The sequence below is a fragment of the Gigantopelta aegis genome, chromosome 14 (assembly GCF_016097555.1).
Source record: "Gigantopelta aegis isolate Gae_Host chromosome 14, Gae_host_genome, whole genome shotgun sequence".
In the NCBI taxonomy this organism is placed as follows: domain Eukaryota; kingdom Metazoa; phylum Mollusca; class Gastropoda; order Neomphalida; family Peltospiridae; genus Gigantopelta; species Gigantopelta aegis.
Window position 1 is genome coordinate 59,735,350 of NC_054712.1, and position 26,800 is coordinate 59,762,149.

General features: G+C 39.0%; 1 protein-coding gene across 1 annotated transcript in view; it reads left to right on the forward strand.

Annotated features, from left to right (window-relative positions):
- Positions 1 to 26,800, forward strand: part of LOC121388993 (C-Maf-inducing protein-like) — a 109,905-nt gene continuing 83,105 nt past the window's right edge. The window contains exon 1 of the mRNA XM_041520579.1: positions 1 to 551. Within this exon, the coding sequence (XP_041376513.1) occupies positions 240 to 551 (312 nt within the window). The 5' untranslated portion in view covers positions 1 to 239. The remainder of the gene's footprint in view (positions 552 to 26,800) is intronic.

Here is a 26,800-nt window from a genome sequence, read left to right on the forward strand (position 1 = left end):
CTATTGAGATTATACATGTGTGTAATACATTGAAACAACACGGTGTGTAGAACATTTGTTTTGGATATACAGTGCGGTTCTTTCCCGCCACCGGATTTACTGTTGTGCTCTGTAGATGAGAGTGAATTCTCTAATGTGTTAATTTCTGGATTTACTGAGTGTCGTCTGCTAGACCTCTTGGCACAGCGAAACGGATCCGTTCGCTGAGGGCCGAATCGTTGGTGGGAGCGAAAACGAACATGGCGACAGTTCGTTTGCCCGATGCGTGTCAAACGGATTCTTTGACGGATACACCATCAACCCCTAAAACGCCAACACACACGTCGGGTAATTCTTCTCCAGGTTCGACAAACTCGTCCCCGATTTCAACCAAATCGTCGTCGCTGGGGTCAGTGGGGCCCAAATATAAGTTGGTTACGGATGGCGACATCCAAGTGTGTAGACTGAACCACACTCGCACGATTGTTAGTAAAATAATGAACTCCAAATACCTACGTAGGTGGGAGAGCCATCACGTCTTGTTAGACCACAGCGAGATTCGGTCATTAACGGTGAGTAAAACGGAGATTTATTTTCTTACCAACCGTATGTCGGTCAATCCACATTTTGTTTGTTTACATCGCTACGCTCCAGTGAGCTTGTTTTGGCTAGCGTGATACATGGTCATTGAATGATTGGTTAGCCGTTGGGCTAGGTATAGAGTATATTGTTTTTGTTACAGATTTGTTAGACAACATAACACCCACAACGAGAATTTGTTGTATTTTTAAAAACAGCTATTATTTAAGAAAAAGAAAGGAATGTTTGCTTAACAACATTTTAGCACATTTCAAAGTACTATTTGATCTCTAAAGGCCTGATTGCAGTTTGTTTTGTTTAAAGCTAGGGTCAACTCCAACAAGAGCCTTATGTGTTGGAAAGATGCATACCCGGACCACCAACACATACTGACACTTTAGCAAATGAAAAACGCGTAATTTTAGAGTTAATAAAAAAACATGATTATTCCTGCTAACTGGGGGCAGCCATTTTGTTTCGTTTTTGTGATGTCCGGTGGGATAGCTTGGGGCGAAGTGACGTCAGCTCCTGACCATCTCCTGTATGTACAGTGTAAACAAAAGCAGTAATTTTCGACAAGGCGCTTCTCTTTGATCAACCTGACTTGTAAAACAGCATAAATGACGTAATAATATAATAAACTATTTAACTAAATATATTTCAAGTTGCATTAACGGAAAAAAATGGGGTTATAGTGTTTTTCTCTGTTTAATAATCCAAAGGAAAAATTTACACTATTACGCCTATTGATATGCTACGTTGGAGCAAAAAACGATAACCCACAATACCCAAGTGATAATTTTCTTTTCTTTGGGACTACGTAATTGGTCAGTTCTGTGTTTTTAGATGGAAAAATCTACTTAATCAATAGTTTTACAGAACTATTTACAGTAATAAACCATGTCCATTACAATTTTAGGGGCGACAGGTAATATTCCACAATACCGGTATGTATTTTTGTGTCTAGACAGCGTCAATTAATTGGCTCGTCTGGTTACCAATCAAATACACACCTGCCAATCAGGAATCAAAGGTAGAAGCAACTAACAGCATAGACCAATTAACTAAGAAAACACTCCGTGTATCATTTCAGTACGTAGGTTAATGCATGGGCAAAACATTGTTAATTGTTTCGACTTGTTGTGTAGCCACTTTCACAATGGTATTTTATTTGGTATTGAAAAATAATATATATAGTGCTGGATATACTTACTGTTGGCTTACTGGGATGTGTATTATTACAGAACATTGCAATGTATGACTATTTATCATCCCGCAAAAACCAGGTAGATTGTGTTTCTCTAGTTCTAAGGCTCATTCCTGACGTGACGCGTTAAGTATTACGTAACCACCAGCTCACCAGAGGGCGTACTCACTGAGATGGTACAAAATGGCTGCGCCCGTTATATATAATAGTCGTCACATTTAACCGTTTTATTAATTAACTATACGATTATACGTGTTGATATTAAGCACTAATGTGCATTATATATCGTTGAATATGCATACCAGGCCAAATGCCTTAATTGTCCTCTCCTTTAACAACACCATTAGAGCACATTGGATGTCAATTTTGTTTTCATTTTTAGTCTTAAAGAGGAAATCCCCTACATTTTTTTCATTTTTAGCAAGGGATCTTTTTATATACACCATCCCACAGACAGGATAGCACATACATGTACCACAGCCTTTAATGCACTGGCTGGATTAGAAAATGCCCAATGGGCCCACCGACAGGGATCGATTGTAGGTCAACAACATTCATCAGGCGAGTGCTTTACCAATGGTCCCACCGACAGGGATCGATTGTAGGTCAACAACATTCATCAGGCGAGTGCTTTACCAATGGTCCCACCGACAGGGATCAATTGTAGGTCAACAACATTCATCAGGGCTAGCCTGCCCCTGATGTTTATTTCAACATTTTCTTTAACTACTCCATTAGAGCTCATTGATTTATTAATCATCGGCTATTGGATGTAAAACATTTGGTAATTTTGACATATAGTCTTAGAGACGAAACCCGCAACATTTTTCCATTAGCAGCAAAGGATTTTTTACGTGCACCATCCCACAGACAGGATAGCATATACCACAACCATTGATATACCAGTCATGGTGCACTGGCTGGAAAAAGAAATAGTTCAATGGGCCCAATGACTGGGATCGATCCCAGACTGTCCACACATCAAGTAAGCGCTTTACCACTGAGCTATGTCCCACCCAGCTGTGGCTGGAACAAGAAATAAACCAATGGGCACACCGATAGGAATCGATCCCAGACCGACCGCGCATCAGGCAAGCACTTTACCACTATGTCCCACCCATCTCTGGCTGGAACAAGAAATAAACCAATAGGCACACCGATAGGAATCGATCCCAGACCAACCGCGCATCAGGCAAGCAATTTACCACTGAGCTCTGTTCCACCCAGCTGTGGCTGGAACAAGAAATAAACCAATGGGCATACCGATAGGAATCGATCCCAGACCGACCGCGTATCAGGCAAGCAATTTACCACTGAGCTCTGTTCCACCCAGCTGTGGCTGGAACAAGAAATAAACCAATGGGCACACCGATAGGAATCGATCCCAGACCGACCGCGCATCAGGCAAGCAATTTACCACTATGTCCCACCCATCTCTGGCTGGAACAAGAAATAAACCAATGGGCACACTGATAGGAATCGATCCCAGACCGACCGCGCATCAGGCAAGCACTTTACCACTATGTCCCACCATACACTGACTGGAATGAGAAAATGCCCAATCGGCCCACTGTTGGGAATCGATCCCAGACCTACTGTGAGTGCTTTACTACTGGGCTACGTCCCGCCCCACACTGACTGGAATGAGAAAATGCCCAATCGGCCCACTGTTGGGAATCGATCCAAGACCTACTGTGCATCAAGTGAGTGCTTTACTACTGGGCTACGTCCCGCCACACACTGACTGGAATGAGAAAATGCCCAATGGGCCCACTGTTGGGGATCGATCCCAGACCTACTGTGCATCAAGTGAGTGCTTTACCACAGGGCTACGTCCCGACCCTCATTACACGTGAGTGACAGGGTTCAAAATTTACCATAGCAATAAAAGCTAGTGCTGTGGTTGTCCTTCTTACTCCGAAAATCTGACATTGTTGATGTCAAGAAACAAGCCATGGTGCTCTTCCCATACATTGTGTGTTGTTTTTGAAAGAAATAGTAAAATTATCATTGGTAATTTGATAAAATACATCTGTATGGGATCTAGAGATGGGATTTAGAGATGGGATTTAGCTCAGTCGGTTGACCACTCGCCTGAGGTGCTTGCATTGCTGGATTGAACTGCCTGAGTAGATCCATTTAACCGATTGGGTTTTTTCTGGTTCCACCAGGGCACCACAACTGGTCAAAGGCTGTGGTATGTGCTTTCCTGTCTATGGGAAAATGCATATAAAAGATCCTTTGCTGCTAATGGGAAAATGTAGTGGGTTTGCTCTGATGATTACAAGTCAGAATTAACAAATGTTTGACAATCAATTGATTAATGTGCTCTAGTGGTGTCGTTAAACAAAACAAACAAGTATGAGATCCAATAAATTGCAGGGAACAATTTTATGAGGATTGTTGTTCAGTTTGCATGTTCTTTATAGAAATTTAAATTCATGATGGACCAACTTTTGGTTATGTTATAAAATTAACAGTTATATACATGTATTCCAAAAATCAATTTGTCAGTTTAGTACAGGCGGGACATAGTCCAGTGGTAAAGCGCTTGCTTGATGTGTGGTCGGTTTGGGATCAATCCCCATCGGTGGGCCCACTGGGCTATTTCTCGTTCCAGCCAGTACACCACGACTGGTATATATCAAAGGCCATGGTATGTGTTATCCTGTCTGTTGGGTGGTTCATATAAAAGATCCCTTGCTACTAATGGAAAAATGTCAAAATGACCAAATGTTTGACAGCCAATAGCCGATCTATGATTAATAAATCAATGTGCTCTAGCAACCCCTGCAATTAAGAAAATGTCCATGGCAAAAAAACATGCCATAGAAAAAACCACCTAAATACAGTCCAAGGCAATCTCTACGCCATTGCCAATTGCCTTGGGCAGTTGCAGGGGTTGCTCTAGTGGTGTCATTAAACAAAACATGTTTTAGTACAAAACCATAGTAAATGTAAAAGCCTAAGGTAACTTACATGTTATGTAATATTATTCTAGTAACACATGTTATGTAAATATTATTCTAGTAACTCACATGTTATGTAATATTATACTAGTAACACATGTTTTGTAAATATTATTCTAGTAACTCACGTTTTGTAAATATTATTCTAGTAACTCACATGTTATGTAAATATTATTCTAGTAACTCACATGTTATGTAATATTATACTAGTAACACATGTTATGTAAATATTATTCTAGTAACTCACATGTTATGTAATATTATACTAGTAACACATGTTTTGTAAATATTATTCTAGTAACTCACATGTTTTGTAAATATTATTCTAGTAACTCACATGTTATGTAAATATTATTCTAGTAACTCACATGTTATGTAATATTATTCTAGTAACACATGTTATGTAAATATTATTCTAGTAACTCACATGTTTTGTAAATATTATTCTAGTAACTCACATGTTATGTAAATATTATTCTAGTAACTCACATGTTATGTAAATATTATTCTAGTAACTCACATGTTATGTAAATATTATTCTAGTAATCAAACAATTGATTATCTTAGGTAAATATCATGCAAGCATATTTTTGGTATTTTGTAATATTGTTCCCTGAGTTGCACAGGGCACCAGGATGAAATAATTTTTGTCTGAAAAAAAGTAAGTTGCCTTCGTGCCCCTCATTTAAAGAAAAAGGTTGGCTTTTCAAGGAACAATAGGTGTAGTGTGGTGGGGAGGGGGGTGGTGGAGGGCGGTGGGGAGGGGGGTGGTGGAGGGCAACAAACAGACAATTTTAATATGATCGGGATAGACCTTCAGTGGATATACCATATAGGTATGTAAATTTTGTTTAGTATTCTTTAACCTGATAGCTTGACCATTGTGCTATCCCCTAAACCTCGATTATGACTGTGAAAACAAGTCCTTGAGCTGTGCCATTGACCTAATGAAGTTTTCAGCACAAACAAACTTAGCCCGCCAATCAGTGTAATCTAGAAGCATCTCTTCAGTGGGACTGCTGTCAGATAGGTACTCCTGTCAGATAGGTACTCCAAGATCAGCTGAGCTTTATTCCACAAGTGATCACCTGGATTACCATTCTAGGTTGTACTATACCAATTAATTTCCGGCTGGGTCGAAGTTCGAGGTGCACCGAACTTTTGATAGAGAAGTTAACACCACAAGTCCTGTGATTGGTTATAAATGTGAGTGTGTTGGTTGTAAAAAAAATTAGTTTCATCTGGGCTAAAAATGTATACAATTTTAATTCATCTAGTACCACTGTGTCAAGTAGCCTTGTGCTTGGAACATGTATAGGGTACATGTAAAAAAAAGTACTAAAATTTTGTGCGAAACTAGGGGTGTTGTAAAAACATCTGGTTATACCGAAAATGAGCCATGAAAGGTACCATTTTCTGCAGTTAATACTTTGAGGTAGGGGTTGTAGTACTGATATTTATAGGTCATAGTTTGGTTGATATATTGCATATAGTGTTTTTAAACACAAACGTTAACATGGTCGCCTATGGGATTTGAATTGGTATAGTCCAACCTCTAGTGGTAAAGGACATATCTGAGTGCTGGGTTGATAGGCAGGAGTAGTAATATACTAGTATGTTGCCTATGTGATATCTACATCAGTGGGTTTCTTGTCTTAACATTGTAAGCAAAAAGTCTTCATTGTAGCCCATGATATATGTAACTGTGTACAGAGGGGAGTCTTCATTGTAGCCCATGATATATGTAACGGGAGTACAGAGGGGAGTCTTTATTGTTCCACATGATATATGTAACTGTACAGAGGGGAGTCTTCATTGTTCCCCATGATATATGTAACTGTGTACAGAGGGGAGTCTTCATTGTAGCCCATGATATATGTAACTGTGTACAGTGGGGAGCCTTCATTGTAGCCCATGATATATGTAACTGTGTACAGAGAGGAGTCTTCATTGTAGGCCATGATATATGTAACGGGAGTACAGAGGGGAGTCTTTATTGTTCCACATGATATATGTAACTGTGTACAGAGAGGAGTCTTCATTGTTCCCCATGATATATGTAACTGTGTACAGAGGGGAGTCTTCATTGTAGCCCATGATATATGTAACTGTGTACAGAGGGGAGCCTTCATTGTAGCCCATGATATATGTAACTGTGTACAGAGGGGAGTCTTCATTGTTCCCCATGATATATGTAACTGTGTACAGAGGGGAGTCTTCATTGTAGCCCATGATATATGTAACTGTGTACAGAGGGCAGACTTCATTGTAGCCCATGATATATGTAACTGTGTACAGAGGGGAGTCTTCATTGTTCCCCATGACATATGTAACTGTGTACAGTGGAGAGTCTTCATTGTAGCCCATGATATATGTAACTCTGTACAGTGGGGAGCCTTCATTGTAGCCCATAATATATGTAACTGTGTACAGAGGTGAGTCTTCATTATAGCCCATGATATATGTAACTATGTACAGAGGGGAGTCTTCATTGTTCCACATGATATATGTAACTGTGTACAGAGGGGAGTCTTCATTGTTCCCCATCATATATGTAACTGTACAGAGGGGAGTCTTCATTATAGCCCATGATATATGTAACTGTGTACAGAGGGGAGTCTTCATTGTTCCCCATGATATGTGTAACTGTACAGATGGGAGTCTTCGTTGTAGCCCATGATACATGTAACTGTGTACAGAGGGGAGTCTTCATTGTTCCCCATGATATGTGTAACTGTACAGAGGGGAGTCTTCATTGTTCCCCATGATATATGTAACTGTGTACAGAGGGGAGTTTTCATTGTAGCCCATGATATATGTAACTGTGTACAGAGGGGAGTCTTCATTGTACCCCATGATACATGAAACGTTGTAACGTGGAGAGTCTTTTTTTTTTCTTCTTTTTTTATTGTCCCCAGAAACATAAGCAAGGTCAAGGTTGGGGCCTTGAATCATTGCTGTACATGGTATTATTGTATATACATAAACGATACATAATTAAAGCTATACACTCGTATATAAAGCACTTAGTAAACAATATGTGTATACATATGCATGTGCGTGTGTGAGAGGGATAGAGAGAGAGAGAGAGAGAGAGAGATAGAGGGGGGATGGGGGGGGGGGGGGGACAGACAGACACGAACATGTGGAGTAACAGGGAGGAAGCCGAAGATAGACAAAAGGGAACAGAAACGGCGCGAGCCGTATGCACACATACATAGTATTCAATATTAAGATGAAACAGATAGGCTTAACATGATATTGTAAAACAGGATATTAGCAATGCAAAAGCCTTACATAACTGAAGAGGAAATATTCTGGAGACTAGGAAGAAGAGTACTAGAAATAGAACAAAGAGTGAGAGAATAAAGAAGAAGAAGAAGAGAAAAAAAAAAAAAAAAAAAAAAAAAACTTTCTTGAAAGAGAGCCTTCATTGTAGCCCATGATATATGTAACTGTGTACAGAGGGGAGTCTTCATTATAGCTCATGATATAGTAACACGAACATGTGGAGTAACAGGGAGGAAGCCGAAGATAGACAAAAGGGAACAGAAACGGCGGAGCCGTATGCACACATACATAGTATATATTAAGATGAACAGATAGGCTTAACATGATATTGTAAAACAGGATATTAGCAATGCAAAAGCCTTACATAACTGAGCCCATGATATTCTGGAGACTAGGTACAGAAGGAGTACTAGAAATAGAAACAAAGAGTGAGAGAAAAAGTACAGAAGAAGAGTCTTCGTTGTAAAAAAAAAAAAAAAAACTGTGTTGAAAGGGAGCCTTCATTGTAGCCCATGATATATGTAACTGTGTACAGAGGGGAGTCTTCATTGTTCCACATGATATATGTAACTGTGTACAGAGGGGAGTCTTCATTGTTCCCCATGATATATGTAACTGTACAGAGGGGAGTCTTCATTATAGCCCATGATATATGTAACTGTGTACAGAGGGGAGTCTTCATTGTTCCCCATGATATGTGTAACTGTACAGAGGGGAGTCTTCATTGTTCCCCATGATATATGTAACTGTGTACAGAGGGGAGTCTTCATTGTAGCCCATGATATATGTAACTGTGTACAGAGGGGAGTCTGCATTGTTCCCCATGATACATTTAACTGTGTACAGAGGGGAGTCTTCATTGTTCCCCATGATACATTTAACTGTGTACAGAGGGGAGTCTTCATTGTTCCCCATGATATATGTAACTGTGTACAGAGGGGAGCCTTCATTTTAGCCCATGATATATGTAACTGTGTACAGAGGGGAGTCTTCATTGTTCCCAATGATATATGTAACTGTGTACAGTGGGGAGTCTTCATTGTAGCCCATGATATATGTAACTGTGTACAGTGGGGAGCCTTCATTGTTTCCCATGATATATGTAACTGTGTACAGAGGGGAGTCTTCATTGTTCCCCATGATATATGTAACTGTGTACAGAGGGGAGTCTTCATTGTTCCCTATGATATATGTAACTGTACAGAGGGGAGTCTTCATTGTAGCCCATGATATATGTAACTGTGTACAGTGGGGAGCCTTCATTGTAGCCCATGATATATGTAACTGTGTACAGAGAGGAGTCTTCATTGTAGGCCATGATATATGTAACGGGAGTACAGAGGGGAGTCTTTATTGTTCCACATGATATATGTAACTGTGTACAGAGAGGAGTCTTCATTGTTCCCCATGATATATGTAACTGTGTACAGAGGGGAGTCTTCATTGTAGCCCATGATATATGTAACTGTGTACAGAGGGGAGCCTTCATTGTAGCCCATGATATATGTAACTGTGTACAGTGGAGAGTCTTCATTGTAGCCCATGATATATGTAACTGTGTACAGAGGGGAGTCTGCATTGTTCCCCATGATACATTTAACTGTGTACAGAGGGGAGTCTTCATTGTTCCCCATGATACATTTAACTGTGTACAGAGGGGAGTCTTCATTGTTCCCCATGATATATGTAACTGTGTACAGAGGGGAGCCTTCATTTTAGCCCATGATATATGTAACTGTGTACAGAGGGGAGTCTTCATTGTTCCCAATGATATATGTAACTGTGTACAGTGGGGAGTCTTCATTGTAGCCCATGATATATGTAACTGTGTACAGTGGGGAGCCTTCATTGTTCCCCATGATATATGTAACTGTGTACAGAGGGGAGTCTTCATTGTTCCCCATGATATATGTAACTGTGTACAGAGGGGAGTCTTCATTGTTCCCCATGATATATGTAACTGTGTACAGAGGGGAGTCTTCATTGTTTCCCATGATATATGTAACTGTGTACAGAGGGGAGTCTTCATTGTAGCCCATGATATATGTAACTGTACAGTGGGGAGCCTTCATTGTAGCCCATGATATGTGTAACTGTGTACAGAGGGGAGTCTTCATTATAGCCCATGATATATGTAACTGTGTACAGAGGGGAGTCTTCATTGTTCCACATGATATATGTAACTGTGTACAGAGGGGAGTCTTCATTGTTCCCCATCATATATGTAACTGTACAGAGGGGAGTCTTCATTATAGCCCATGATATATGTAACTCTTTACAGAGGGGAGTCTTCATTGTTCACCATGATATGTGTAACTGTACAGATGGGAGTCTTCGTTGTAGCCCATGATACATGTAACTGTGTACAGAGGGGAGTCTTCATTGTTCCCCATGATATATGTAACTGTACAGAGGGGAGTCTTCATTATAGCCTATGATATATGTAACTGTACAGAGGGGAGTCTTCATTGTAGCCCATGATATATGTAACTGTGTACAGAGGGGAGTCTTCATTGTTCCCCATGCTATATGTAACTGTGTAGAGAGGGGAGTCTTCATTGTAGCCCATGATATATGTAACTGTGTACAGAGGGGAGTCTTCATTGTTCCCCATGATACATGTAACTGTGTACAGTGGAGAGTCTTCATTGTAGCCCATGATATATGTAACTGTACAGTGGGAAGCCTTCATTGTAGCCCATGATATATGTAACTGTGTACAGAGGGGAGTCTTCATTATAGCCCATGATATATGTAACTGTGTACAGAGGGGAGTCTTCATTGTTTCACATGATATATGTAACTGTGTACAGAGGGGAGTCTTCATTGTTCCCCATGATATATATATAACTGTACTAATAATTGGCTATTGGATGTCAAACATTAGTTAAAGTTTGTTTTGTTTATATATAATGACACCGCTAGAGCACATCGATCTACTAATAATTGGCTATTGGATGTCAAACATTAGTTAAAGTTTGTTTTGTTTATATATAATGACACCGCTAGAGCACATCGATCTACTAATAATTGGCTATTGGATGTCAAACATTAGGTAATTTTGATATATAGTCTTAGAGAGAAAACCTGCTACATTTTTCCATTAGTAGCAAGGGATCTTTTATATGCACCATCCCACAGACAGGATGGCACAAACCATGGTCTTTGATATACCAATCGTTGTACACTGGCTAGAATAAGAAATAGGCTAATGGGCCTACCGATGGGGAACAATCCCACACCGACCACACATCAAGCGAGCGCTTTACCACTGGACTACATCCCACCCATGTTGTTGTTAAGCCATCAGACATAAGGCTGGTAGGTACTGGAATCACAGCATGGTATCGGCTCACATCCAGAGCAAGTTTAACAACACAATGGGTATGTGTAAGACCACAAAATTGAGGCCAACTAGTGGATTTGTCGAACCTGTGATTAAGAAATTATTGCCAGCTATGTCGACTTTAGATGACCATTACTAAATTAAAAAAGAAAGAACAAAATGATTGATTTAAATTTACATTTAATATAAGAATAACGTTTATGTTAACTGTACAAGCAGACCTTGACCCATATTCACAAAATATCGTAAGCCTAGTTTTACACGTAAACGTAAATCTACAACTGAAGAGCTATTCACGAAACAACGAAAACGTAAGTTACGTGTAAAGTTGGACGTAAATATAAGAGTGCCTCAGGTTGCAACTAACGCTGCACGTAAGTTGTGTACATATAATAAATCAAGCACGATCGCCGTTATTTACTATTATTTACGGAAACGAACAGCATTTTCAATAAATGAAGCAGTTTGCTATGGCGAACGCCCACGGATTGAACATATTTTTGTTTGTGATCGAACGGATGTTTTCGACTTGGCCAATTTCTCCTGAGTTATCTTTTCCTTTTTAAGAAATGTCCTCAAGTTCGTACCAAAACGCGGATCCCCACCAATACCAAAATGCCATGGTTCACTGTTCGCAATGTTATTGTTAGCAGACGATTTACGTCCAACTAAGTTACGTTTACATTTACGACCATCTTTGAGAATAAGGTGCTTCTCGCACGTAAACGTAAATCTACGGTACACGTAAGTGCTAGTCGTAGACGTAAATTTACACTTTTTTGTGAATATGGGTCCTTGTCTTTTAAAGCTGCAGTCCCTGGAGTATTTTTATTATTTAAGCATATAGAATAGATGATTCAGTTCTCTTTGGTACATAAAAGGTCCACCACATTGCTATAGTTTTGCAATGCTCGCTTATCTACATTATCTAGGTCAACTACAAACGCAATTGCCAGCTTTGTTTTTCTTCATTTAGTGGGACTCCAGTAGAACTGGGACTTTACGTGATTTGTGCAGGCGCTGAGCTTCTCACGTGATTTTGAACAAATTTAACTGTCTTGATCGAGGGGTCATGTCATATCTCCAAAACATATTTATATCCATAGAGTTATGGTACAACACCTTTCCAGGGGTCGGTGGGGGATTTGCCTTGAAATTTTGACAGTGGCCAGCGGTTGGCATACGCGTTACATGTAAGGGGGTGTTAATAATTATGTAACGCTCTAGGGGTAGGGTTAGGGAAGAGGAAGACGGTGTTGTGTTCGATTTACGTAACATTTTTCAAGAGTATATGTTATTTTTATTCATTACTTAGACGTAAAAATGTGGTTTTGGGAAATGCACGGTCAGTCTATGATTGATACCCATCGGCCGGGTATATAAAAGGTCATGGTATGTGATATCCTGTCTGTGGGGTGGTACATATAAACAATCTCTTGCTAAAAAAAAATTAAGAAAAATGTAGCATGTTTCCAAGACGCGTGTGCAGGGATTTCAGCGGGGTTGGGGTTATAGACACTGTTGAGCGAAGTTTATATGGGGCCATGCTCCCCCAGAAAATATATTTCAGTTTTTTTAAGCTTGGACAGGTAAGGGTTTCGACCTCCAATACGTGCATGTGCACCCGATTCCTCTCTAAGATTATATGTCAAAATTACCAAATGTTTGACATCCAACTGATGTCGTTAAACAAAAAAAAAACATGTTAAAAAAAACAGACATCTAACTTTACCCTTTCCAAACGAAAGAAAATTTATTTGAATTAGTTGATTTTAACACACATAAAATTAAGAAGTGAAAACGTTCATTGTCTACTTTAGTATTTTTTATTTTAAAAAGATATACATGATCAATGTGTTACTAGTATACAAAGTAAACTTTAAAAGTTCTACTAACACTTTATAAAATATTAATTCTGAAATAGGAAGGTAGAATTGTCGATAATGCATTGTCATGATCAAACCGGTTTTAACGAAAGACTCTTGTACCGTATCCTCAAGCGAACATTCTTCATACAATGCAAGATTTCTCATTTAATTTTTTTAGACGAACCCTACAATTTGAAATCGGCAAACGCATGTGTTAACTGAAACTGACAACAGGCTGTCGTTTGTGCTTTGCCAAGCAATGGCGGCACAGGCGACGAATCAAGCATATACTTTTGACGATCTCTGTTCATAGCGAACACACAAGAGTTTTTTAAAAGTGTATTTGAGCTTGTATTTCATATTTGTATATGATGTTATAATATGGTAACCAGAGACTGTAACTTTAAGGTGCGTGGGTGCGATCGTGCTCATACAGCGCACGTAGTTTCAATCTGGTGAGTATGAAAAATAACGCACGTTACACTTAACAAACAGTGCACGTAAAATAATTTTGTATATTGATTGCCACTATTTACCTTATGTAGCTGATAGAAAGATCCATTTAATAATACCAGAAAAAAATGTTACGAGAACGGTAGTGTCCATGCAAGATTTTAATATATAACTGGTACTTATCTTTGCAGTACAATTCAGAAAATACAGGTTTAATAGACATACCAATTCGATCAAAACTTCTTTGCCTACTTAATTTATTATTAATTAGAACCAGTCCACTTTTGTAAGGTAATAGATCACAATGTCTGATACGGATAACTCATTTATACTGTTCATATAGTTATGACAAAAAGAGAAAAGGGATTGAATTAAATAGTGGCTTCTGTAGCCTACACAAATGAACTCGTTACGGAAATCAGCGAAGTTGGTAAAATTGTCTTGATTAGTTCATATCTGTTAGCCTACAAAGCTTAAGTGAGGTCCCGAAAATGGCAATCATGTAATTGTTTTCTTTCTTTGAATGAAATAAAACTCCATTTAAATATTTGTATTTTAGCCAGAGGTTAATGAATGTGCATATGTTATTTATATACAGTGCTGTCTGGTGTATCGGTGCACATAAACATTCAAAGACCATTTTCTATGTGAACACTGTGAAATACTTAATAAAATGTGTCTCTCACCAATGAACCGGCCTCGGTGGCGTCGTGGCAGGCCATCGGTCTACAGGCTGGTAGGTACTGGGTTCGGATCCCAGTCGAGGCATGGAATTTTTAATCCAGATACCGACTCCAAACCCTGAGTGAGTGCTCCGCAAGGCTCAATGGGTAGGTGTAAACCACTTGCACCGACCAGTGATCCATAACTGGTTCAACAAAGGCCATGGTTTGTGTTATCCTGCCTGTGGGAAGCGCAAATAAAAGATCCCTTGCTGCCTGTCGTAAAAAGAGTAGCCTATGTGGCGACAGCGGGTTTCCTCTAAAAAAACTGTGTGGTCCTTAACCATATGTCTGACGCCATATAACCGTAAATAAAATGTGTTGAGTGCGTCGTTAAATAAAACACTTCTTTCTTTCTTTCTTTCTCACCAATGAAGCAGTGCATAATCTGAGATACACTACAAATTATTTTATGTCTGTAGTAAATAAACATTTTAAAATTGTCCATAAATGTGGACACCCCCTTGTATCCAAAACGATTTGCATGTCCGGTGATTCGGCGCAGTAGATGTGGATCGGTGACCCCGCTATTTATAAACTGCCCATGACCTCACTTTGTAGCCCATAAACGCTACACTATTGTCCCAGGATTATTTTAGTACTTTTTTGTTTGTTTTGTTAAAAAATATTACTATGAAAATGAACAATCACACATGATCAGTTTCGGAGTCGTTTTCTTGAGTAGCACAGTACTGCAGATGCATACATGTTCATTGTCATGCATGGCTAAGATGCCTGTACATGGATTTGTTTCTCGGGTAGATTGTGCACACACGTGGATCTTATTTCGCTTTTATTTTATTTTTTTCGTAACAGTGTGACAGTTGTGAACTGGAATGTCTGTCAATTAAGGTGTAAAACTTTTGTTTTGTTTGCATTTGTCTGTGTTTTTCTTTTTCAGTTAAATAAGAATAACCGAAAAAAATAATTATACTGTTTTAAAAATTTTAAAAATGCGGAAAAGGTGTTTTTAGACTTGTTTTAACATTCTTAATATTAATAAGGCTGACCTACTTCACGTTTATATACATGAAAGCATGTGAATGATTTATTTTGAAATTATAATATAATTATTGATAATTAAAAAAAAATAAAAAATTGTACCCTTAACAATAAATATGTTGATACTTGATTAAACAGTGAAAATGGAATTGAACTTTAAGTTGTTAAAAACACCAACAACATGACAACTTCCTAATCATACTTGAGCAAAATACCAAGTGCGCCGAATCACCGGACACGCTGATACACCGGACACGGTTGTATAATTAATTTTTTTTGCATCTATACATTTTATGGCAATCTGATTGGTCCAGAGGTGCTTCATTTTTTTCGTTCATATCTTGATGAACCGAAAAATTAAGCCACGCCTGTTCCCTCCCCCCCCCCCCCCCACTGACTCGCACTACTTTTGTGCAACAAGCCAGATTATTCAGGCAATCATATTTAGATATTTTGAAGAAAACACGTGAAAGTTACAAAAGCAATACAAAAAATGTATACGATAAATTAATGGCAAATGCTATAGCAAGAGTAGACGTAGATCTATATGCATTGATTTAAACAATCAGAGCTATCGGGGTCAGATTATTTTTACTCTTGGAATTCTGCACGCACACGCTGGTCTACTTGACAACTTGTTACACATTGATGATGGTGTCTAAAATTATAGGGTTTTTTTATTACCTTTATTATGGCATCCCACATTTGGAATAAAATCCTTTGTAATGACAGATTTTGTCAGAGTTTGTATATTTTTTTATCAACAACATTGGGGCCGTTCTAGATCAGTGACATTCTAGATCAGTGACGTAACGCTGTCAGAGCAGGTCATAACTTGTAGCAGTAGGTCAAATGACGTGTTACAAAATGTTGAGGGAGGGAGACAGGTTGCATAATTGTTGAATTAAAAATGCCACGTGAATGTCAATGTCCTAATCAACACTATCAATTGAAGTAATTGTAGGCCTATGTTTCACGAGTTATTTTTTAAAATATTTTAATAATATGAGTCGGTGGTGCACATCTGAGATGCTTGGGTCGTAGTTCATGAACCACCTCCTCGGAACCAGTGGGTTTTTCCCATGCCATCCCATCCCTAATCATGTTCGTTGTACATAATAATGAAATTCAAGACAAGTTGATTCCTATATATGTTTAGCTGCACGTTCATCAAACCATCTAACACTGAAAAGGTATATATATAATTGTATACATCAAATTATCTGAATAGTACATATTGTAATTAAAAAATCAAATTGTCTGCATCAGTGTATGTCATAATTATATTTCTATACTCCTGAAACCTTTTAATAAAAGATAACTCCATTCCTGAAAGGGAAAAGAAGTCAGACTACTCTAATGAACCAAACAACATAAAATTAGAAGAAAACATTGGTTTATTGGTTCATTTTTGCAACATATGTCTCTGCATTAACATGTACCAATTACTTCATAAATTAATAATGTTTACTTTTCTCTAGCCTTAGCATTTTGAGGTGTGCGATTTTTCACTCACCTTTGTTTTTCAAAAGCCAAAGACTGTACAAGTAGTCAGGAACTGCTCAGTTTCTAGAACATGCTTTAAGATTAAGATTAAAATGTCGGAAGCATTCCTCAATGCATTTACAATTTTTACGTCATACTGACTTTTACTCTAAATTTCAATTTGATCTATCTGTGATATTTGTATTTTTGCACAGTTCTTTACACTGTGTTTTATTTGACACTTGAATTTTTATATTGATGTTGATCATCACATTGTTTTTCCATTACCACAGTTTGACACCCAATAGCCGATGTATTTTTCGTGCTGGGCTGTCGTTAAACATTCATTCATTCATTCCTCAATGCAAGTTTGTTCATTTCTCCATTCAGTGTAAAATGACATTATCAGAGCATGTGTTACATTTGATGACATCATTCTATATTGATACATTATATTATTGAGCATTATTGTTTTAATTAGAAAATTGATCTTGTTTGTCACATTTGTTTTTATTAATATTAATTTTTATTAATTATTAATTCTGTTATATTCTTTAGGTTTATCAAGGTACTAGTATGTAAACAAGAAACAACAAACAATTTTTAAACAAAACAAACAAACAAATAAACATGGCAGATGTTTGTGTGAATGGCTTCACTTATTCAGTCTGAGCACTTTTTTAAAGATGATTTTTCAGTATTGTTATATCACACTCAGGGGCGCCATATGTGAGTAAAAATTCTGACAGACGAGTTAAAAAATGCAACAAGTAGTCCGACGGGCAATCTGTTTTTTTCTGACTGACTAATTTTTTATTGAATCCGTGACAGAGCATCGACCATGCCAACATAAAACCATTCAAACAAACTGTTGAGAATGACAACGAAATATGTAATATATATGTACAGCATAGACAATAGAGAACTTCGGAGTTCCAAATAATTAACTGTGTAAGAACGACAGTCAGGAAACACAGTCAATACTACTTAGAAATGGATTCTTTACATTCAAATTATGTTGCCGGTTATGAATAGATTGGTCTGTTAACTACTTGTGGGATGTCACTTGAATTTTGTAAATCTATATGAATGAAATGATTTGTCAATCAAGTTCTGGTGGATTAGTGCAAATTCTGACAGGCTAGTAAATTTGAGTTGGTACTAAAGTACTGTCGGAAATAAAATAAAAATGATTTTCATTGATTATTTCTTACATATTAAACAGACAAGGAAATATTTTGTAAATATATACTCTTCAAAAGAAGAAACGCAAAACCACATTGTCGTAACATTTGGAGAATTGATTTAATTATTGAATGGTGAGTCCGATAATTACCAAATGTTGCAGGATTGTTCACAATTCACTCTAGTCCATTGTGAGTAAGTGATAGGACACACCACCAAGGACAAGGTCATCTAGAGTCGATACCGGGTGTGGCCTCCGCGTGTGTTGACAACTGCCTGGCACCGCCTGCCCATTGAAGCAACCAGAGTACGGATGACGTCCCGGGGGATGGTGGCCCACTCGGCCTGCAAGGCTGCTGCCAGCTCGGGCAGGGTCTGGGGCTGTGGTTGTCGCTGTCGGAGGCGTCGGTCCAACTCGTCCCATAGATGCTCAATTGGGTTCAAATCCGGTGATATCGATGGCCAAGGAAGGACATTAATGTTGTTGTTCTGTAGGAAAGCCGTTGTGAGACGTGCTGTGTGAGGCCTGGCGTTGTCATGTTGGAACACTGCGTTGGCGTTGGCCATAACTGGAACGATGTGTGGCCGGAGGATCTGGTCAATGTAGCCCTGTGCATTCAGGTTGCCCTGCACGTGGACCAGGTCAGTTCTGCCAGTGTGTGAGATGGCTGCCCACACCATGACACTACCCCCGCCGAATCTGTCCACTTCCTGCACGCAGTTTGCCGCATAACGTTCACCACGACGCCTATACACGCGACATCTTCCATCATGACGTCGGAGCAGAAATCGGGACTCGTCACTGAACCACACCTGTCTCCATCGCAGTTGAGGCCATTGTCGATGAATCTGGCACCACTGCAGTCGGAGTCGACGGTGTTGTGGTGTTTCTACCTCACGTAGGCGGTTCCGTACGGTCTGGTCGGATATCCTGCGCAAACCTGGTATTGCTGCGGCTGTGGAGGTGGCAGTAGTCAATCGTTCCCGAAGGTGGCGTACCCGGATGTAGCGGTCCTGCCCGGGGGTAGTGACCCGTGATCGACCGGATCTAGGGAGGTCACGTGTTGATCCATGTTGCTGGTAACGGTCCCACAGTCTGGAGATGGTGCTTGGGGACACATGGAATGCCCTGGCAACGGCCGTTCTGGATTCGCCTGCGTCTAGTCGGCCGATGGCATTGTTTCTCTGCGGTTCACTGAGACGTGGCATGTCCTTGATTGTCAACTGTCGGCCAGATACAGAGGCCAGGCAAGCGAACACCCTGCACTTTTATACTGTCGGTGTTCATGTTGCACGTGCAGACAACGCACGTGCAGTGGTGACATGGTTTGCACGTGGCTGCGTTTTTGCGAATATTCACATTTTGGAACTTTATTGTACAGTAGCTGCGTTTTATCGAATGTAACCGTGGGAATGTGTTTGGGACATGCAATGACCTTATATTCACAAAGCATGAACCGGTAGGAAACATAAAATCGGAGTTATAACCCATTTGTACCCTTTTGCGTTTCTTTTTTTGAAGAGTATATATTTAAGGATAGTCTACCTAATTTAGCATATACTTGTTTTGGCTCTCATTGATGCACAAGGTGGTGTTTACTCTTGAAATTAAAAGAAAGATGTCAGTATAAACAAGTCATTTGTGCTCTTTATTGGAACAGACTATAACACATTTTGGTCAATATGTGTCAATTCCATTGCTGTTACAATATGTAAGGGACTCTTTCTGATTATGGTTTACCCCTATTCCTCTCCCCCCAAAAAACATTTTTTGTAGAAATTCATAAGTAACTTTTGAGCAAAACTGTCAAGAACCATTTTGAGTTTGTGATCTATTATTATTATTAAAGGTGTTATCTCAAAGTTGCATAATGACAGCTATTGCAAATCATGTTTTTATTAAATTTTGCTTTAACATTTAAAGACTACACCTTTAACTATATGCCCATAAATGGTTATAGGAAATAATTTTATCTACTAGTAGAAAATATGTTTTTATTGGAGAATCTTTATCACAAGACCGGCCTCGATGGCGTCGTGGCAGGCAATCGGTCTACAGGCTGGTAGGTACAGGGTTCAGATCCCAGTCGAGGCATGGGATTTTTAATCTGGATACCGACTCCAAACCCTGAGTGAGTGCTCCGCAAGGCTCAATGGGTAGGTGTAAACCACTTGCACCGACCAGTGATCCATAACTGGTTCAACAAAGGCCATGGTTTGTGCTATCCTGCCTGTGGGAAGAGCAAATAAAAGATCCCTTGCTGCCTATCAGAAGAGTAGCCTATGTAGTGGCGACAGCGGGTTTCCTCTCAAAACCTGTGTGGTCCTGAACCATATGTCTGACGCCATATAATCGTAAATAAAATGTGTTGAGTGCGTCGTTAAATAAAACACTTCTTTCTTTCTTTACCACAAACAGATGCTTACATATAACTTCTGATATAGCACCTTTAAATGGTTGCAAGATTGTGTAAATTTCTAATGTACTAATATTGAATTTACATGTATGTTCACTAAATATGCTGGTCATAATTAATAATATATGCTGCAATTCAAAATAATCAATTAACTTGCAGTTTTAAATTAAAAGTTTGTTTAATGGTAAATGAAATTGACACATATGGACCAAAATGTGTTATAGTCTGTTCCAATAAAGGTCACAAATCTCCTGTTTACCGACACTTTAATTTTAATTTCAAGAGTAAACACCACCTTGTACATCAATGAGAGCCCAAACAAGTGGATGCTCAATTAGGTAGAGTATCATTAAATAGATATTTACAAAATATTTACTTGTCAGTTTAATATGAAAGAAATAATTGACGAAAATCATTTTTATTCTATTTCCGACACTACTTTAGTCCGGCTTGGCTAGTGAAATATTTTCGATTTCTGTACCCCTGACACTGTTAAAATCTCACTTCTTTGCAAATGTTAAACATTTTATAGTTGAGATGTTTGGCGCTTTTACTAAATTCCTAGATGACCTCACGCCCTCTGCAGCCATTTATCTTGATTCTTTTTATTTCCTTATAGCAAGCTATTTATAGTTAAGCACATTTTTACAGCCCTGACAGTGCCAGAAAGTTCTCATGTCTTTTTCTTGAAGTTTCCTTCAGTAAATAAACAAAACTAGTTGAATGTGACGAGATAGATTGTGCTCTGTATTCAGTTGCTACTTAAGATTCCACACCACCATCTCAATGATGTTACTTTTTATAGCAGCTTAGGAAATAGGTCTTTATTGAAAAATTAAAATATAAAAATATATTTTCAAATATTTTTTGATGATTACAAGTAGGCTGACAACTGTAGGAAATAAATAAATCAATGGTATAAGTTACAACTAACCACTATCAATTAGAGCTGGGCGGTATACCATATACCTGTATAGGGTATACCGTTTGGTATCAGTATCATGTCAATACTGATTTACCGTACTGAGCAAATTTCAAAATACCAAACTTTTGGTGTTGAAAAATGTTATCTGCCAGTTAGTAAAGCACTGACAATATATCTGATGAACATAAACTAGCTGAAAAGAAGAGAGAGGTGAGGGCCTTGTGTATGAAATGTAATTTTATTTAGATGAAATTGGCTGGTGAGACGTAACTTGGGCATGCATTTATATTTGTAACAGGTGTTTGGGTTATTTAAAGCTCCAATTCTCAAAGGCCTGTGATACTGATAGCGAACGTTTCAAACCACCCAGCTCTACTAACAGTTAACCACTCACTCACTGTCCTTGGCAGACAGTCCAAATAGTTGAGATGTGTGCCCAAGACAGCGTGCTTGAACAGTTATTGGATATAAGCACGGATATAAGTATATTTAAAGCAAAGAAAGTTATTTGTTATTTTTATTACACAATAGTAATAAAGTTGTGCATGTGGTGTGCTTCCAGTTATGTGACAGCAAAATGAAGTGATGCTCATGCTTAAGGGTGGTCAACCAATACTGAATATTTTGCATGGTGGTTACCAAGTGACTGCACTTCATAAAAATAGTAGCCATCTGGTTCTTTCAATGCTATATTATTTTTCACAGAATTCTAGTCCTAATATAGAAATTGAAATGAAATGTATGCAGTTGTAAATTGAGGTGTGCCACCTTAAGGAGCCATTCACATCTATCTACATGTTTACAAGCATGTAAACATTATGTTGGTAAGGTGGGGATTAATGGCAATGTTTACTTTTAAAATGGTTAAACATCTTAAATGTAGTATGGGATGGGGGAGGGGGATAGAGGAGCAACTACCCCATCCCCCTCTAGTACTGGAGCAAATCTTTGAATTTGGGCAAAAACGATAGAGACATTGGGGCACAATATTTGTTGTAATCCATGTTAAATGCATAGTGATTCATTTGTTACTTTGTAACCCTATATAGCTGTTTGATAGTAATGTTATTATGAATAAACATTGTTATCTAGAGTCAGGCTGATCCCCATGGGTGGGTCCATTGGGGTATTTCTCGTCACATCCAGTGCACCACGACTGGTGTATCAAAGGCCGTGGTATGTGCTATCCTGTCTGGGATGATGCATATAAAAGATCCCTTGCTACTAATGGGAAAATGTAGTGGGTTTCTTCTCTATGACTGTGTCAAAAATGACCATATGTTTGACATCCAATAGCTGATGATTAATATATAAATGTGCTCTAGTGGTGTCGTTAAACAAAACAAACTGTATTTATTTTTTAGATTAAGGCATTTTTGTTCAATTCGGGCAAAAATCAGCCTCCCCCTGTACAAAAATAGGAGACTGTTAAAAATGTTGTCACGGTAGTTCTTGCAAAATCAAAATTGTTCATGAACACTTTTATAACAAAGTTTGTTTTGTTTAATGATTCAGCTAGAACACATTGATTTATGAATCATCGGCCATTGAATGTCAAACATTTGGTAATTTTTACATACATGTAGTCTTAGAGAGGAAACCTGCTACATTTTCCCACTATAGTCAGGATGGCACATACCACAGCCTTTGATATACCAGTCATGGGACACTGACTGGAATGAGAAATAGCCCAATGGGCCGACCAATGGGCATCGATCTGAAACTGACCACGCATGAAGTGAGCACTTTACTACTGGACTATATGAAGAAGAAGATGTAGCAAAATTGAGTACATCCTAATTAAATGTTTGTCACACTTGATAATTATGGATGCATGCCCTTTAAGGCCAATCTGTTTAGAGGAATGTAGATACCATTGATATAAACATTAAATGTTTGTCACACTTGGTAATTATGGATGCATGCCCTTTAAGGCCAATCTGTTTAGAGGAATGTAGATACCATTGATATAAACATTAAATGTTTGTCACACTTGATAATTATGAATGCATGCCCTTTAAGGCCAATCTGTTTAGAGGAATGTAGGTACCATTGATATAAACATTAAATGTTTGTCACACTTGATAATTATGAATGCATGCCCTTTAAGGCCAATCTGTTTAGAGGAATGTAGATACCATTGATATAAACATTAAATGTTTGTCACACTTGGTAATTATGGATGCATGCCCTTTAAGGCCAATCTGTTTAGAGGAATGTAGATACCATTGATATAAACATTAAATGTTTGTCACACTTGGTAATTATGGATGCATGCCCTTTAAGGCCAATCTGTTTAGAGGAATATAGATACCATTGATATAAACATTAAATGTTTGTCACACTTGGTAATTATGGATGCATGCCCTTTAAGGCCAATCTGTTTAGAGGAATGTAGATACCATTGATATAAATATTAAATGTTTGTCCAACTTGGTAATTATGGATGCATGCCCTTTAAGGCCAATCTGTTTAGAGGAATGTAGATACCATTGATATAAACATTAAATGTTTGTCCAACTTGGTAATTATGGATGCTTGCCCTTTAAGGCCAATCTGTTTAGAGGAATGTAGATACCATTGATATAAACATTAAATGTTTGTCCAACTTGGTAATTATGGATGCATGCCCTTTAAGACCAATCTGTTTAGAGGAATGTAGATACCATTGATATAAACATTAAATGTTTGTCCAACTTGGTAATTATGGATGCATGCCCTTTAAGGCCAATCTGTTTAGAGGAATGTAGATACCATTGATATAAACATTAAATGTTTGTCCAACTTGGTAATTATGGATGCATGCCCTTTAAGGCCAATCTGTTTAGAGGAATGTAGATACCATTGATATAAACATTAAATGTTTGTCCAACTTGGTAATTATGGATGCTTGCCCTTTAAGGCCAATCTGTTTAGAGGAATGTAGATACCATTGATATAAACATTAAATGTTTGTCCAACTTGGTAATTATGGATGCATGCCCTTTAAGACCAATCTGTTTAGAGGAATGTAGATACCATTGATATAAACATTAAATGTTTGTCACACTTGGTAATTATGAATGCATGCCCTTTAAGGCCAATCTGTTTAGAGGAATGTAGATACCATTGATATAAACATTAAATGTTTGTCACACTTGATAATTATGGATGCATGCCCTTTAAGGCCAATCTGTTTAGAGGAATGTAGATACCATTGATATAAACATTAAATGTTTGTCACACTTGATAATGGATGCATGCCCTTTAAGGCCAATCTGTTTAGAGGAATGTAGATACCATTGATATAAACATTAAATGTTTGTCACACTTGGTAATTATGGATGCATGCCCTTTAAGGCCATTCTGTTTAGAGGAATGTAGATACCATTGATATAAACATTAAATGTTTGTCACACTTGATAATTATGAATGCATGCCCTTTAAGGCCAATCTGTTTAGAGGAATGTAGGTACCATTGATATAAACATTAAATGTTTGTCACACTTGATAATTATGAATGCATGCCCTTTAAGGCCAATCTGTTTAGAGGAATGTAGATACCATTGATATAAACATTAAATGTTTGTCACACTTGGTAATTATGGATGCATGCCCTTTAAGGCCAATCTGTTTAGAGGAATGTAGATACCATTGATATAAACATTAAATGTTTGTCACACTTGGTAATTATGGATGCATGCCCTTTAAGGCCAATCTGTTTAGAGGAATATAGATACCATTGATATAAACATTAAATGTTTGTCACACTTGGTAATTATGGATGCATCCCCTTTACGGCCAATCTGTTTAGAGGAATGTAGATACCATTGATATAAACATTAAAGTAAATGGAAAAAAATAGCGGGTTGGGTTCTAAGCTGCTACATAGTTCTGCATGAAATTTGTTGTGATCCTAATTTTAGTAGCACTTTAAAATCTGATTTTATGGAGTTTATTCGAACTTCCCTAAGCCCACAACCATACGGTCGTATATACACCACATAAATATACTCTTCAAAAGAAGAAACGCAAAACCACATTGTCGTAACATTTGGAGAATTGATTTAATTATTGAATGGTGAGTCCGATAATTACCAAATGTTGCAGGATTGTTCACAATTCACTCTAGTCCATTGTGAGTAAGTGATAGGACACACCACCAAGGACAAGGTCATCTAGAGTCGATACCGGGTGTGGCCTCCGCGTGTGTTGACAACTGCCTGGCACCGCCTGCCCATTGAAGCAACCAGAGTACGGATGACGTCCCGGGGGATGGTGGCCCACTCGGCCTGCAAGGCTGCTGCCAGCTCGGGCAGGGTCTGGGGCTGTGGTTGTCGCTGTCGGAGGCGTCGGTCCAACTCGTCCCATAGATGCTCAATTGGGTTCAAATCCGGTGATATCGATGGCCAAGGAAGGACATTAATGTTGTTGTTCTGTAGGAAAGCCGTTGTGAGACGTGCTGTGTGAGGCCTGGCGTTGTCATGTTGGAACACTGCGTTGGCGTTGGCCATAACTGGAACAATGCGTGGCCGGAGGATCTGGTCAATGTAGCCCTGTGCATTCAGGTTGCCCTGCACGTGGACCAGGTCAGTTCTGCCAGTGTGTGAGATGGCTGCCCACACCATGACACTACCCCCGCCGAATCTGTCCACTTCCTGCACGCAGTTTGCCGCATAACGTTCACCACGACGCCTATACACGCGACATCTTCCATCATGACGTCGGAGCAGAAATCGGGACTCGTCACTGAACCACACCTGTCTCCATCGCAGTTGAGGCCATTGTCGATGAATCTGGCACCACTGCAGTCGGAGTCGACGGTGTTGTGGTGTTAAGATGACACCTCGAACTGGACGTCTGGCACGAATTTCTACCTCACGTAGGCGGTTCCGTACGGTCTGGTCGGATATCCTGCGCAAACCTGGTATTGCTGCGGCTGTGGAGGTGGCAGTAGTCAATCGTTCCCGAAGGTGGCGTACCCGGATGTAGCGGTCCTGCCCGGGGGTAGTGACCCGTGATCGACCGGATCTAGGGAGGTCACGTGTTGATCCATGTTGCTGGTAACGGTCCCACAGTCTGGAGATGGTGCTTGGGGACACATGGAATGCCCTGGCAACGGCCGTTCTGGATTCGCCTGCGTCTAGTCGGCCGATGGCATTGTTTCTCTGCGGTTCACTGAGACGTGGCATGTCCTTGATTGTCAACTGTCGGCCAGATACAGAGGCCAGGCAAGCGAACACCCTGCACTTTTATACTGTCGGTGTTCATGTTGCACGTGCAGACAACGCACATGCAGTGGTGACATGGTTTGCACGTGGCTGCGTTTTTGCGAATATTCACATTTTGGAACTTTATTGTACAGTAGCTGCGTTTTATCGAATGTAACCGTG